Source organism: Harmonia axyridis, chromosome 2 (genome assembly GCF_914767665.1).
Source record: "Harmonia axyridis chromosome 2, icHarAxyr1.1, whole genome shotgun sequence".
In the NCBI taxonomy this organism is placed as follows: Eukaryota; Metazoa; Arthropoda; class Insecta; order Coleoptera; family Coccinellidae; genus Harmonia; species Harmonia axyridis.
This window is the reverse complement of record NC_059502.1, coordinates 50,124,323-50,141,807: the sequence shown is the minus strand read 5'-3', so window position 1 is coordinate 50,141,807 and position 17,485 is coordinate 50,124,323. Positions and strand designations below refer to the sequence as shown.

Below are 17,485 nucleotides of genomic sequence, written 5' to 3'. Positions count from 1 at the left end.
GGCACCTTTCTCAAAAAATTAATGATATGTTTTTCCAAGTTTAATCCAGAGATCAACTTGTTTCGAAGCTATGATGTAATCAAAAATGAACTAAATTGATCATTACAGTCACCACAACTGGTGTCTTTTGAATCCGACTACAAAACTGTTTCTCAATACGTAACATTTTAATTTCTTTCATCATCGAATTTGTTTTTTGTAATTTGATAATAGAAACGTGAAATCTCTAGTATTTCCATGTCCCACGTTGTGCTGAACTTATAGAATAAAAGGATTCCAAAAAATGACATCACTCATTCATTTTATTTCAAAAAACACTAAGAGCGAATTACTTTATGTTTAAGTTAACCTATAGATATCCGCAGTTTAATATTCTACTATTACATCTTGCCATGTCCACATTGAAATATGACAAAAACGACTACTGCTCCGATAGCAGTCTATTCAAAATAGAACCTTACATTAGAAAACCCTTCATAATATCCTTAACACATAAAATAAATCAAAAGTTTCAATATGTATAATATCCACAAGCCCTCAAAGAAACTTGGGTTGAACCGATTCTCAAAAAAGGAGAGAAAGGCAATTTCCGATATTTCTACTTTCAAATGTTAATAAAGTATTTGAAGGAATAATTTCCGATAGAGTAATTTGTTTTTAAGAAGAACAACAATGTGGATTCAGAAAAGGCAAATTAACCATAGTTGCATCACATCGAATTCATAAATCTGAAATAAAATCTTTAAATAAAAATCAGTTAACAACATATCTTGGACTTGACCAAAGAGATTGATAAAGTGAATCACGATATCTTACTGCAAATAAAGATGTGGTATAAAAAATAACGTCAAAACTCTTCCAAGCATACTTGAAAAAGAGAAAAAAATGGCCATCAAATAATATTGAAGGCCTTGCATGTAGATGAGGAGTTCCCCAAAGATCAATAGTAGGTCCCCTTATATATAATCTTTTCAAACTTTTTCCTCAAAGTAACATCCGATTATACTTGTCAACGGTTAGAGCTTCTCCTTGACGAATGTGTTCTAATACTTTTTCTATGCTTTCAAACAATTCCCCCCATTGTTTCCTCTATAAGTTTATTCCTGGTCTCAGATATCACTCAAGGAGCTATAGCTGTCTACGTGGTTAGGGTCTGCCTACCGAAATCACAAATGAACGACTAGCTTCTGTTGTTGACTCCGTTTGTTCGTTGTTTCCCACCAAATGTTGCAAATGTCGTTTCAATGGAAACGCAAGAAATAAACAAAAACTGTCAACAGGGGCCATTTTGAATTGAATTAGGTACATTACTTGAATTATTTAAATTTGTGTAGTTGTAGGAAAAGTATAGTGTGCAACATGTGTTGAAAGACTATTTGTCACTCGTGTTTGCGACATCGCCTTTGAGGCTCGTGCCACAAACTTCCACACTCGTGAGAAGAGTTGGACTTTCCCCACTTATTGCACAATATACTATTTTCTTCTTTATCGTTTGTTGATAATGTATCAGTAATCTGCATTGATTCCACTCCAGATGAATGAAAAGCAGGAGTTGAAAAAGATTTGGAAAACCTCGAACAATGGGTCGGGAACAATAATCTCATAATGAACATCACCAAGACCAAATTGATAATATTTAAAGAGAAGAATCAGCATGCCATCATTCATTTAAATCGGGATTCGAATTGGCCCTCAACACCTAGCCTCGCGAAGTAATGCTATGCCTCAAGGATCTTAACAAAAACAATTTGATCAGTACTTCCCTAACAGCATACCATACCTACGTACACTCCTGACTCAGGTTTCATCTTCTGGGTAAATTCTGTTGATGCTGAACAAGTCCTCATCATTCAAAAAAAATGCTTGAAAACTGTCTTCAAACTGAAATATAGCGAATTATGCAGAATGTAGAGATATGTTTAGGGAAAATAATATATCAACACTTTACTGCCTGTATATGTATATATGCGTGCATAATGTATGTAATCTAAAACTTCACTAACTACGAAATTTTAATGCTTAATCATGCTTATAATACCAGGGGAAAAACTCATATAATGTATTTGTTCCAAATTTTCACTTTATGAATGAAAAAACCAAATTATGCCTACATACAGAGCTCATGGGTTCACAGGGAGAGTTCATGGTTCATGGTTGAAAGAGACTTTAAGTAACTCAAGTATTCAAGTTATGAATTTGTGACGTGATCTACATCAATTGTGATATTTTTAGATTGAATAAAGAGCAGTTATTGTTATTGATGATTCTCAAATAGTAGCATCAAGCTTACATCTCACTTGATATTCCCAGGACTAAAAAAAGGAGCTCTTTACATTGTATATTCATTGAAGCGCAGACATCACTGTGTGAAGCGATTGGTTTGCAACCCCCGGTAAACCAACCGTCGGAAGAAAGCTATTTTTGTCTCCTTTTTCTTTATACATAGATGGAAGTTATTTCAGTTGTATTGATTGAATAAATCAGTCGCAAAAAAACAAGGTCCTATTTATTATTTTAATCTGAAAATATCTGTTTATTATACTTCAACATGGTAGCAGCAGTCAATGAGCCTAAAGAACCATTATCCTATAAAGAGGCGATATCTTGCAATGAAAAAAGAAAATTAGATTTTAGCTATGGATCGAGATAAAATCACTGCAAGAAAATTGTACGTGGGAAATGAAAAATTCACTGTAACCTCAAGGTTGCGAAGATGATAGTAAGCAGGCACCAAGGTGTTGGAAACAGAGATTCAGTGATTTCATTCAAATAGTCAACTTCAAAAGATCTGATGCTGATCCCTGCTTATACATAGATAAAGAAAAATGAGAAAAACCTGCTGCTACTGGCCCTTTATGTTGATGTTGGGTTATAGATTCTACAAATGAAAATTTGAAAAACTAATTCTTGCTGAGTTTGAAGTAATATTTTAAAATCACAATAACACCAGCATCATATTTTGTTGGCATAGAAATAGAAAAAGGAGCTGGAATTGTCCAAGTGAATCAATCACATGAATTACACTAATAAAATACTGGAGCGATTTGGTATTCAGGACTCTTAGCCTGTTTCAACGCCTATAGTCGAAGGAAGCATTCAGTTAGGGAAAGAAGATGAGGATGAATTGAATTGCACTTTTCCTTATAGAGAAGCAGGCGGTGCTTTAATGTACCTGATAACCGGTACACGACCAGACATTGCTTTTGCAGTAAGTGTAGTTCCAAGAAAGCTCGAAAATCCTTCCAATTCTGACTGTTCAAGAGTGAAATAATATATTGTGCAACAAGTGGGGAAAGTACAACTTTTCTCGAGAGTGAGGAAGTTTGTGGCACGAGCCTGAAAGGTGATGTCGCAAACACACGAGCGAGAAAAGGACTTTTCCTACAACTGCTATGGAAAGTAGCGTATTCTTCATAGCTTACTCAATTTAAATACTATGTATTGCTCATATTGTGGGAAATATTATTTCCCACGGCACTTTGCCCACACCCCGCTTGGTAGACCAATGAAATTGAGCTTTCGAGTCGTTTCTATGGAAACCCAATAAATTAGCACATACTGTCAACGAAGGCCATTTTGCTTTGAATCAAGTCCATTACTTGAATTGTTGAAATTTGTCAATTGTAGGAAGAGTATAGTGTGCAACGTGTGGAGAAAGTCCTATTCTCGCTCGTGTGTTTGCGAGACTCGCCTTTCAGGCTCGTGCCACAAACTTCCACACTCGCGAGAAAAGTTTGACTTTCCCCACTTGTTGCACAATATACTATTCTCCACATGTTGCACACTATACTTTCCTACAACTGCACAAATTTCAATAATTCAAGTAATGGACTTGATTCAAATCAAAATGTCCTTCGTTGACAGTATGTGCTAATTTATTTGCGTGTGGGCAAAGTGCCGTGAGAAATAATATTTCCCACAGTATGAGTAATACATAGTTTTGAAATTGAGTAAGCAATGAAGAAACCGCTACTTTTCATAGCAGTTGTAGGAAAAGGATATTCCGCTACTTGAAAGGCACAGTCGAGCTTGGAATAACCTACAAAGCAGGTAGAATAGTGGAATAGAGTCGAAGGCCTCCTTATAGTCAGAATATGTCATAAAAAGATTTTTTGAAGGCTTGGTTGCATATGATGGAATCTATTATCATCCGTTCCTTCGATCCTAGTGCATTCTTGGAACATCCTTTCCGCTGTGCTGTCATTATGTTATTTGTCTCGCAATGTTTGTAGATACGAGATGCTAAACATGATGTGATGATTCTATATATTTTTGGTAGGCATGTAATTGGTCTGTATTTTGATGGATCCGCTTTGTGTTACAGATCCTTCGGTAAGAGGTAAGTGGTCCCTGTTGTTGAAAATTTGGGCATTTCCGTTGTATTACTCATAACAACATTTAAGGTTTCAACTAGCCTGCCGTGTATACACCAAAATTTTTTCAATCAAAAGTTGTGGATTTCATTTGGGCCGGGTGATTTCCAATTGTTTGTGTTTTTCAATATTTCATGGAATTCTTCTATAGAAACCTCGTTATGCAGCATGTGTTCTATTGTCACATAGGTTTTCTCTTCACTTCTTATCCAATCAGCCTCGGAGTTGCGGGGGGTTAGTGTAGCTAGTTGATCTGTCCAAAAATTCTCAATATCCTCGACGGTTCGATAACTTCCTGGTCTTGCTGACATATTATTGTTTAACATTCTATAGAATTTTTTTTCGGAGTTTTCAAGAATCATATTATCCTGTTTTCTTCTATAGCTCTCATTGTATCTTTTGAGTCTTTCGGAGGACACACTAAGTTTTTGTTTCAGTGTGTCTAAAATTTGTTGAGCATTTTCATTGTTTGGATCATACGTTGTATGTTGCCGGTGACGATCTATTATTATATTCACCATTTTTTATAGTTTTCTAGACGGCGATCTTTTTGCAAATTGGGTGAGCCTCCAAATATCTTGGCGGATGCTATGAACTATGCTATGAAACAACCATTGTTGTTTTTCTCTGGCTGGTTGCTGACTTTTAGGTTTTGGCTTCACACCTAGCACTGTTGCTATTGAAAATGCTGCACAGTATATGATGAGGTGTAATGATTCGAGATAATGGTAGTCAGAAAGATACTTGGGTATAATCTCCTTGTTGATCATGATCAGAAGATGAGATAGTTTCTTGGATGTTCTCGATCTTGGCAGAATCGGTCGTCTCAATGGATCTGTGCCCTCAAAATCTATAACGCATCTATTCATTGTGGCAGATAACCGCTCCAGTAGTTCTCTTTGGTCTTCTTCTGGATTTTCGACGGGTGCAGTATATATATTCCGTCGTTGAGCATCACTTATTGCTATCACATCTGCGTTTTTTTTGTTCCTGAGAGTTCATTTGTGCATTGATGTTGTGTTGGTTTTCATCACAATCGTAGTTTTCTTCAATTGTTGTTTCGTCGTTTGTGAGGTTCCTATTCTATAGCCTCAGTTCATTTTTTGTGGTGTTAAGTTTCTCATCGTGTACAAGTTTATTTCTCAATGTGACCCGGTATTGGTCGGCTACTCTTTGCTCAGAAACTTGGAGTTCGGGGTAGTTTCTGTGGAATTCTGCAAATAATTTTTGCCGGAAGCCTAATTTATCCTCTTCCATATTCGTCACTTCATAATATATGCGCATGATCGTTTCATTTATCGAACTTGTCCATTTCATGCGTCTTCTTGGTAGACCTGCTTGGGCGAGTGCTGGTAGAGATCATGCGCAGCACCTTCAGCTATTCATTTATATTATTTTATATATAATTATTATTATTATAAATAGCAGAAAGAGAATTCGTATTCAAATTATTTCCTGACATACCGAGAACATATAAAACAATAAATTGGTACGCAATTCATTTGGCTCATACCTTATTATTCTGCCGATTCAGTACCTATATTGAACTTTTTCTGAATTAACGAATATTGTTACCATTAATTAGCGTTCCATTGATCAGACCGAATCCAGCCCGTATGTAACATAATGTTCGGCAATAGAACGTGCAAGCACAAAGTCTACATAATGAAAACCAGACGATGACAATATTAATCCGGACAGAAAAGCTGATCCGGGGCGCTGGTTCAGTCGTGATTACTACGGTATAACACCGAATTCGTTGAGGTGCGAGCGAGTTTGTCGCGAGCTCTTAAGCCGAGGATATTGAATTAAAACCGGCTTACAAGCCGTGTTCATCAATGATGAAATTGCAGCGACAGCGTTCGGTTAACTTTGTGTTCGGAATTGCAGCAACGGTTGACGGAATACCGGAAAACGGCGGAGGCAACCGGAAACACATATATGACGACCGCAATGAATCCCGTTGTGCTCTTCTTTGTGGTTTATTATCGTTAATTGTCAACGTTCTGAATATTCTGAGGAGGAAAAATGTCTTCACTTTTGGTTTATTATTATTATATTCCTTTGATGAACCTTTGTAATCGTTTTCGCAGGTTAGCTATAAATAGAAAAAATCCGTCTGTTCACCGTTCCGAGCTCTCCCTATAAATAATGAGAGCTATTCTCATGAAATTCGGTACAATAATTACACAGGCTATCAGAAATTAACAGCGTTACATGCTGACACTCAGGCTACGATCAAAGCATTGAGCTAGCAAATCAACGATTTCAAAATGGTATTGGAGTGTTGAAGAAAACTCAACTAAACAGACAAGAATTGTAAGGTCCATTCAGTCTGAATTCCCCTTCACTCAAAAATTGAAGGAAAATAATCTCAAACTGGATGAGAACCTCTGTGTGGTATAAGTAAATGTATCTACAAAAAATAATTTCAGGAGAAGGAAAAAACCGAAGGAGAAACACTTTGGTGGAAGTTTTTTCTAAACTTTTTGATACTTCGAGATCATAGAAGTATCTGGATCTTAGCAAGAATATGCTACACCTCCTCTCTGGATGTCTTACAAAGCATTGGCGCCTCACAAAGCACCTCATGAGAATGAGTCTACCAGAAAACGATGAGTGCAGATACTGTTGTGAGGAGGAAGAACATTCGGATCACCGGTAACGGAATGCCTCGCCTTAACTAGACAACGCTAAAAATGCTGTGGACAAGAAAGTTGTAGAAATTAGGAAGTAACGTCCTTGAAGTAATCTCAGATACTGAAGTTCATCAGAATTCTGGAACTGAAAGAATACTACGACGAATAGTGGCTAGAACAGCTCTGATGAGGGGAGACAATAGATCAAAAGATCGCAATTCAATGAAGTCTACCCTCAAACCTACAATCTAAACAATCTCTTTTGGTTTGCAGCAGTTTCGGACGACCGAAGAAGCGATAAATTGACAACTTCAGACCAGTCTAAGCATGATGACGAAGAAGAAACAGACAAGTATGTCTAATTTGAAGTATGATCAAGAAAAAAATCTGAACAGGCAAACAGACCCGTGATAATTCAATTGTTTTTAGGTGCAAAAACTGAAATAGTCCTCAAATTCTATCAGACATATTTTTAGGGATAAATCAACAAAATAGGTAAAATCACAGCTTGAGATCCGGCGAAACAGCAAAAAAGAACAAAAAAACCTTTATTAAATTTGCCAACGTTTCGAATCTCTATTGATTCTTCATCAGGGCTCTTGATTAGGTTTTATTGCTGTTTCACCGGTCCGCAAGCTGTGATTACCTATTTTGTTCATTGATAACAGGGACGAGATTTGGATACCATTTAACGCCTTTAGACTTCTTCCTTTGGGGCCACGTTAAGTCATTGATCTATGCCAACAAGCCCACGACGTTGGAAGAGACCAGACCAGAGCCAAAATTGAACGCGAAATAGCAGCCGTTTCGGCGAATCGACCGCTGCAGACGTGCCCGCGGTGGTCATATAAACGAAGTCGAGTTCCATTCATAAATTTTTTTATTGTACTTCAACCCGATAATAAAGTTTTTGAAATATCACGAATGGTTTGCATTTTATTTTGAAAAAAAGTAGTCAAGTCCTTATTGGAAAACCCGATACATTCAACATTCTTCATTTTCAACTTATGTACCGGGTTTTTCACCATAATTTGACCCCCCCTTTAACTTTGTTACTAAAAGAGGTACAAAAAAATGTTTCCTACAAAAGTTTCACGAAATCGACTAGTGTTTTTCAAAATGATTTCACAAAATGAAATATATACAGAGTGTCCAACATTGATTGCAACTTCATTTTTTCAAATGGATCACCCTGTATATTTTTCTATATTTGACTAGCTCTTTCTCCCCTTATTTCGAATATATAACATTGTTTGGCCTATCTTTCTTATTCTGAGTACCACAGAGTTTCAAATTTTAAGAACCAGCTGACAAACTAAGTAACCAGTTTTCAAGTGGTAGGCTGCGATAACACAAAATGCCCTTTTTTGAGTTATCTCGTTGGCAACGACATGACATTCGTTTTTCATTTAAATTGGAATTGGATCATTTGGATGCAATTCCATATATTCTCTCCTTGTAGCGTTCTTATTTTTATTGTTCTTCACAAAAAGTGAAAATATTTCAAATTTTTCTGCTTCTGTGTAGTGTATATTCGATGAACAGTTTCATATATCGTTGCCAACGAGATAACTCAAAAAGGGGCATTTTGAGTTTTCGCAGCCTACCCCTTGAGAACTGGTTACTTAGCTTGCCAGGTGGTTCTTAATCTTTAAAACTCTGTGGTACTCAGAATAAGAGAGATAGACCAAACATTTGTTATATATTCATAATCAGGGGAAAAAGAGCTTGCCTAATATAGAAAAATATACAGGGTGTTCCATTTGAAAAATTAAGTTGTAATCAGTATCTTGCCCACTCTGTATATATTTCGTTTTGTGAAATCATTTTAGAAAACACTAGTCAATTTCGTGAAACTTTTGTAGAAAACATTTTTTTGTACCTCTTTTAGAAACAAATTTAAAGGGGGGTCAAATTATGGTGAAAAACCCGGTACATTTCACGTTATGAGTATTACAATTAACAGTTAATAACAACAACACATGGGCTGTTAACTAACAGAAACACATAGATTCAATTATTTATTGCCAAATATACATATTATATATTCTTGCTTTATCACTCAAAAATTTCCAATAAGAGGTTTCATTTTGAATAGTCCGCTTTATAGCAGCAAGTAATTTCGAAGCTGTTTTTTTTTCGACACTTGACGAGTGAAAACTACGCCATTACAATGGAACGATACTCGCTTCAACAAAACTATGAAATTGTTAGAATTTACAAAACTAAAGCAATTTCGGGTAATCGTGAATCACTTTCTCGACCGGCAATAGTGGAATTGATGAAAAAATTTGAGCTGTTGGGGTAAGTTAATGATGTGAAAAATCGAAACTACTTGAAAATAAGACACAAAAAATCGCAGTTTTGCAGGAAAAGTTTTCTGACCGTGTATTTTCTCGAAGGATGCCACTACACCCTTACGAGGGTTAGATTAAAAGAGATAGATTTTCTCGAAGAGATGATCACTATTGGCTAATAAGATCTTGTGATTTAAAACCTTTAGATATTTTTTGGATCACGTGAAAGAAAAGATTATGCCAATGTTACACAATTTAAAGCCTCAAAGACGGAATTCGTGAAGTTATCGGAAATCGAGAACATACAGTCGCAAATATGCAAATTGAAAAATTTCCTGAAATGGATATGGGTGCTGCAACTGTAGCCGTGGCGGTCATTTGGCTGATATGGTTTTCCATCGTTAGTGCCATACTTTTCTCTTTATATTGAAATAAACATTCATTGATTTCTCTTGAAACACATTTTTTTTAAGATCAAAATGAATCCTTTTATTGGAAAGCCCTGTAAATGAACCCCTCAATTTTATTGAATGTCTACAATTTTGCTCCAATTTGAAAACTTTATAGTTTTCCAATCAATAAAACTGCATTGTGATGATTCGATTTATTGAAAGGAGAAGTTAAACGAACAGGCTTCTAATGAATGATATAATATAACGGATATTGTAATTGGATTGATAACATCTAAGAAGCAGTAATCCGATTTCTTTATGAAGAATAATGCCCTCCTTATATCCTATTTTCGATAAACCGGAATCCTCATATTCTCCTATTATAAAAATATAAGAGTTCCGCTATCCAACGTTCTCCGAATAAATAGTCGTCAAAAACAGGCACGCAGTATCTGATGACAAACTCTATATTCTATACAACAATTCTTCCGGCAAATCAGTACCCGAGTTTTCTGGCTTTGAGTGTTCGAATTATACTTCACCCATCCAGAAGAATCATCGGGGTCCTTTGTATTGGCTTGAAGTGAAAAAGCATAACTGGAGAACACAACTTTAGTGTTATTTATCAGCTTCAAATACCCATACTAGTTCGAATTTTCATCATTAACAATAAAATTTGACAAATATACTTGGATATAAGTACAACAAAAGGTGATGTGAAATATCCTGATTTGAAAATTCGGATACGAACTCTGATTTGCTTTTGTTCAAGGTTTTTATAAAGGTTAAATGAGTCTACTTGATGAACGTAATCTAATAGGAATATTAAAATAACGACATCATTGTTACAAAAATATTAATTTTTCCCTCCAAAAATACAATACCCACCAACAAAAAAACATCCAATACTGTAACAATTGGGAAAAATTGCGATTAATAAATTTACTAACTGAATCAACATAAATATAGACGTAGGTTTTGGTATTTGTTAATATAATTTTTCCTCATCAGTGTCTTATATTTCAAAAAAACTACTGAATTTACAAATACACCACTGGTATGTTCATTTCACTAACATTCATTTGAGGAGACCATAGGCTAACTGAAAGAAACTCTTTCTCTAGCAGGATTTTACAGAGATAACAATCTCAACAGGTAGTCATACATCTTTTCTCGATAGCAGCAGTCTTTAGTGGGATTTTTAGATCTTGAATGGTGTCATTGAAATAGGACTATTTTGTGAAAATTACGTTGAACATGGACTTCGGAAGTGATCTAGATCAAAATGGAATTTTGATATTAATGAAGTATCTTAATATTATCAGAGCTATGTCAGAGCTCAGAAATTTGTAATCAAATTGAGGAGTTGAGGTGAGCTTATTCAAATAACTCCATTTTCAAACAAAGTTGGATTGTGCTTAAACGGAGTTTTATCTTTTCATTCGAGGCGAATCAGAAAAAAAATTGAAGGAAAATTCATTTTTACCTCAGAAATCATCAGTTGAAATATATGTTCAAGTCAAAGACTCATCCTGCATATCAAGAGATATCATATAGTAATGGTTTTGGCACAATGATGTGAAAATTTTGATATTTCGCGTACTCTATACTTTATTCCGCTACATGATGATAATTATTCGAAAAAATGAACAAAACACATCGAGTTGTTTTCATACACACTTTATCCCTCGACACTCACAGAAAAATCTCCTCTTTATAAAATGGTATTAAACCTGTCCAACGCTTTACTTTCATTATATAATGACCAACTTTCCGGAAACTTCCCGAGCAAAAGTAGTATAATAGGGTCATTAAGTATATGCTGCGGAAGAATTTATATTTTTCTGTAATGAATCCCACTAGGGCCTTCATTTATTTGTTATATTCATTCGGACAGATTCTGTGGGTAATGCAGCATATTATTGTAGCAAATGTCTGCCAATTATCGCTCATAGCCATACAATAAATCATTGTATTATTATAACAAAATTAATTATTAATGAACATGTATTCCGAAATTCGTTTTTTATAAATTGAAATATAACACGCTCCTTTTTTCAAATTTAATCGAAACAAATTTCAAAGGTAATTGGAAGTTTCGAGTGATGGGTACGTAGCACTGGAAAATCTCTCTGTGCATCTAGGTGAACAAGTTAAACAGGAAACAACTGATTCACTTAGTCTAGTATTGTAATAAATTTTTCAAATGATTTTCAATTCTAAATTTATTTTATTCATACAGAATCTTGAAACGCTATTCGGAATACTGATTTTCTATAATAATAGAAACCTACATCATATAATAACAGAAACCTAAATCATATTTTGAGCATTAATGTAAATAATAATTTACATCAAAATATGATGTATCCAAATAATGTTTCAATTATTTTAAGGTGGGATGTAAATATTTCATGGAAATCGATTTAATTCATTTCATTGTCCAGTATTTGATTATGTTATTGAATTAATAATTGATAAATTGAATTAATTCACTTCTCTATATTGAATACGAGTTATTTCAATTTCCACCATTTTTTATGTGAATAACGATTGTTTCGCTACACACTATCTTCTTCAGATTTCTCGAATTGAATAACTGAAAAACGTGATAGATAAATTTCATATACAGTATGGTCCAAGCAAAAGTTAACAACTCGATTTTCCGACTTCAAGATGAAAATGTTGAAAATCGCTCGAAACTTACAATTTCTGATTCAAGGGAGAACTTTTCCACTTTTCGCATCTCCGTAACTGCAACCCGCTAACGGGGATGAGTACAACCTTGATTTTGAATAGGGATGACTGGGGTTGCGATACCTCATTTTGAAGATCTTATCGAGCACTACTATCTGATCCTGAAATTCCGCTTCAAAATTTTCATCGATAACGAAATGGCAGGTGAATAGTGGAAAAAGTGGAAGAATACTTACTACTAAATACCTTCGAAATGTGTCAGATACGAATAATAAATATTCTCGAGATGAATTCCACATCTCCTCTTTCACCATTCTCGATGTTATTTCATTTTCGATGGATATTGTCAAGCAAAATTTTAAGGTCAGATAGTACTTGATACGATCTTCAAAATTAGTTAACACAACATCCCTCATCTTCATTCAAAATGAAGGAATTGTACCCACCCCCGTTAGAGGATTGAAGTTACGGGGATGAAAAAAGTGGAAAAGATGTTTCCCCTCGAATCAGAAATTGACGGGTCCAAGCGATTTTCCACATTTTCGTTTCAAAGTCGAAAAATCGAAGTGTTAAGTTTTTATATACAATTTTTAGAGAATATTGAACAGCGGAGAGTTGTAGGTATACTTATGTTTGATCGTTGAGACAATATCTCATTTTATTATTTTAATTTAATTCTAAAACTTCTAGGCAGGTAAAGGCCTTATTTTCATTTTCGATATTTGAAATTTTTATATCGTGGTTGAAATCATTTTCTTGTTCTAATAGAAAATAATAAAATTCTGAAAATTGAGTGTAGCCATTCCGAAAATTGATCAAGAGCCATTAGACTAAAATGAGCACTCACCTGGGTCTGGAAAAGTATAATTTCTAACTAGGTGGCAGAGTTGTAACGGTAAATATCTTGTATCCGCTCTCTGTGGAAATTTCATAACTGGAGGTGCTCCAGTGAGAAATCCTCGCTGCAGTTCCCAACCTACTTCTGATATTATACTCGCTTTCCTGAAGTATGGCGTCACTTCTCTGAGATATTTCACTGAAAAAATTAAATGAAAATTATTTCATACAATGGCACAAATAAATAAAATATCTGGATTGTCAAGTTCGTAATAGAATTTCTTGAGGGAGAATACAGTTAGACTATTTTACGCTGTCGTCAAATGAACCAATCAGGACCTCGAGCTCCTGATTGAACTTGACTAGAGTCTGAGTCTACTCCACTTTTTCCCATTTCTTCCTTAAGGTGGCGCTATACGAAGAATTAACCTATAGTGACTAAATTAAACAAATTCGTTCAAATTGAGCCTAAAAATGGCAAAAAGGTACATAGAACTTAAGAATAAAATTGACTGAACTGAACTGACACTTTGTCAAAATAGTAGTATTTGATTGTACATAGAACAAATTTATTTTAACTGAAGAATACTACAGTGACTAAATAAAATGGGCCTTACATTTCGAATGAATCCCAAATCAGGTACACGGAGAATGTGAACAAAAAGCCGCCAATCAAAAACGAGCCAACTCAGCCAATCAAAAACGAGCCAACTCAGCCAATCAAAAACGAAACCACACTTGTCGCCACTGTAGTTTATTAGGTGAGTGTAAATCAACCAATCAACGGCATTTCAAATTTTTAATTTGTTTGTTTTGTCAAAAGTATACTAGTGGAATAAATTAAAGGATCAAAATAAAATTCGAAATTTTTAGCGGTTTTTCAAATGGCTGTATTTTCGATTAAAATGGTCGTATCTCAATTTAAAAAGAAGCTTTTTGATGATTGAAGTTTATAGTTTAGAGATTTCATGTTGAAAAAATTTTTCAATCAACGTGTACCACTCAATCCTAATGCGAACAGTATCTAAAATTTCTGCGAATTTTTTCAATTTTTATTTTTGGCCCACAGACTTGGAAATTTTTGTTCCAACTCAACCATCATATGGATGAGATAACTTGTTCGTTCAGCTTCAATATCCTTTTTCCAAAATTTCCATACGAGCATTTCTCTCTGAAATATCGAACTTTGAATTGAAAAGGACTATTTTGTCTTTATATCTCAACATCTCAACAATATCTCAACAATCAATGTTCGCACAGAAAATTTAGGGGATGTTTTGAAATCTTGAGAGAATTCTCTACAAGAAGTAGCTATGGTATTTTCGGAGAAAAATTTTCTTCGTTCCCTACATCAATTCGAAAAGTTGATAAAAAAAGGCTTTTGGAGGCTTTTTGGATAATCAAGCGCTGAATTGAAAAGTGCGTTTTACAGTTCAATATCACCACAAAAATCCCAGAGAATTTCAATTCAATACATGGAGAGGTTTTTTTGTTACATTCGATCGAATTTTCAAAAAATTAAAGGATCACTATTTTCGATTCAAAAGTTCATAATCTCCAACAAAATGAAGAAATTAAATTTTTAAATTTTTAATCTGCATTTTCATCAATAACAGAACAGAACACTAACAGAATACATGAAATAAATTTTTTTTTTTTTTAATTTTTTCTTTTTCAAGTTTGTTTCATTGACTCCAAATAAATCAATTCAACATGTCATTATCACTTTTAATGCGATTCCGTAATTTTATTCCAAGATCTTGATGATAGAAACCAAATTGAATTCGAAATAAAGTTGATACCCAAGGGAATATCAAAATCGATCTACTCGCTTTTCAGAAATTGCAAATCTCAACTTTCCATCTATAGAACTTCTACATCGCTGAAAAAAGGCAGTTTATTCTCGAAACGAATTTGAATTTTTTTTTATTTCCTAACATGGTTAGAATGGGTGGTTTTTTAATTTTTTGAAAATTCGATCGATTGAATTGAAATTCTCTTGGATTCTTGTGGTGATATTGAACTTTAAAACGCACACTCTACATTGATGGTTTTTTCGATATTTTCAATTCAGCGCTTGATTATCCTAAAAGCCACCAAAAGCTCTTTTTTATCAACTTTTCAAGTTAAAGTTCGATATTTCAGAGATGAATACCCGTATCGAAAGTTTGAAAAAAGGATATTGAAGCTGAATGAACAAGTTTTCTCATCCATATAGTGGTTAAATTGGAAAAAAAATTTCAAGTCTGTAGGCCAAAAATAAAAAGTGAAAAAATTTCGCAGAAATTTTAGACACTGTATTCATTAGGAATGAGCGATACACGTTGCTTGAAAAATTTTGTCATAATAGGATCTCTAAACTGCAAGCTTCAAAAAGCTTTTCAAATTGAGATACGACCATTGTTATGGAAAATACAGCCATTTGAAAAACCGCTTAAAATTTCGAATTTTATTTTGATCCTTCAATTTATTCCTCTAGTGTAGTTTATTATTGTTTATTATTTAACCTCAAAACAGCACTGACAGAAATACGACGTGAGCGCCACCATGAGAAACGATGCAGAAATCAAGTGAAATGGGACCAATACCCAATGGCCAATACACCCATAATTGTCATAAAAATTCAACAAATTTTCGGAAATATGTGCTCCATTGTCTGAAAAATGATGTGTGTATTTCGAGCGCGAATTCATTGTCGATTGAAATGGATTGTCTCTCAATCGATAATATATCATTTTGCACTCTTGATACACAAATAGCTATTATGACGCCGTATCATATGTCCTGATGAATAACGATCAAGATATACATAGTTGAGAAAAAGTGTGCGAAATATGAAATTACTCTTTTCCTAACTTGGTAACTTCATTTATTCCCGAATTTAATTATACTTATAATTCTTGAAGTAGGTCATCTCATTTCTTTCATTATAATATGAACTGTTTTTTTTTTCTCAAAACCCAGGCTGGATCCTAAACCGCATGATAATAATCATAAATCAACCTACAGAATAGCAACAACCAACACAATGTCCTAAATTCACTTCAAGCAAACTCATTTTCCTAGGGCGAAACGGCGGTAAGATTAATTCAGGAAAGTAAATGGCTGAGTACGATGTTAGGGACACCTGCGATCTTTATGAATAGCCAAGAAACAAGTGTCACCAACATCTCTCACGCAAACCGCTTTAAATTTGCAGTCTATTCTTTCAGCGCTACAATGTTCCTGAATAATTCCGGCTGAGAAATGTCTCATTCATGCTGAGGGGTCGGCGCAGCTTCCAGCCGTAATTAGGAAGGTACAGATCCGAATTGACTCGGGATTGTTTTGTGCAGAGATAACGGTTGTTGAGTTAATTTGCGATCATTTCCAAATGGGGGTCATCGCAACGTGGACTGCATATATAAAGGGTGTTTTTTTTCGAGGTATATAACTTTCAGTTGGCGTTACTGTTCGAGATAGCGACCGATTTAACAGCTGTCAAGTGATTTATTCTCAGTTTGGTTTGGCAATTCATCATGAATAGACTCACGCCTGAACAACGCTCACAAATAGTGCAATTTCATCTCGAATATAATAATGGTTCTGTGCGGAATACGTATCGCGCACTACGACCATTTTATCGTCGAAGCGCACTTCTGGTTGAATGGCTACGTCAACAAACAAAACTGCCGTATTTGGAGTGAAGCTTATCCTCAAGTATATGTCGAAACAACGTTACATCCAGAAAAACTGACTGTTTGGTGCGCTTTATGGGCTGGTGGAATCATTGGTCCGTACTTCTTCAAAAACGATGATGGCCAGAACGTTACAGTCAATGGTCATCAATATAGAGCCATGATTACTAAATTTTTCATTCCTGAATTGAACAACCATGATGTCCAAGAGCTGTGGTTCCAACAAGACGGCGCAACATGTCACACAGCTCGTGCCACAATCGATTTATTGAAAGACACGTTTGGTGACCGCCTAATTTCACGTTTTGGACCTGTGAATTGGCCTCCAAGATCTTGTGATTTAACACTGCTAGACTACTTTCTGTGGGGCTATGTAATTGGTCTATGCGGATAAGCCACAAACCCTTGACCATTTGGAAGACAACATTCGCCGTGTTATTGCCGATATACGGCCACAAATGTTGGAAAAAGTCATCGAAAATTGGACGTCCAGATTGGACTTCATCCGAGCAAGCAGTGGCGGTCATTTGCCAGAAATCATATTTAAAACGTAATGCCACAAGATTATCTTGC

At 35.0% G+C, this 17,485-nt stretch overlaps 1 protein-coding gene across 1 annotated transcript in view; it reads right to left on the bottom strand.

The window, feature by feature from the left end:
• LOC123671918 (beta-1-syntrophin) overlaps positions 1–17,485 on the bottom strand; it is a 272,357-nt gene that overhangs the window by 156,899 nt on the left and 97,973 nt on the right. Inside the window, exon 2 of the mRNA XM_045605808.1 lies at positions 13,246–13,434. Coding sequence (XP_045461764.1) covers positions 13,246–13,434 — 189 coding nt within the window. The remainder of the gene's footprint in view (positions 1–13,245; positions 13,435–17,485) is intronic.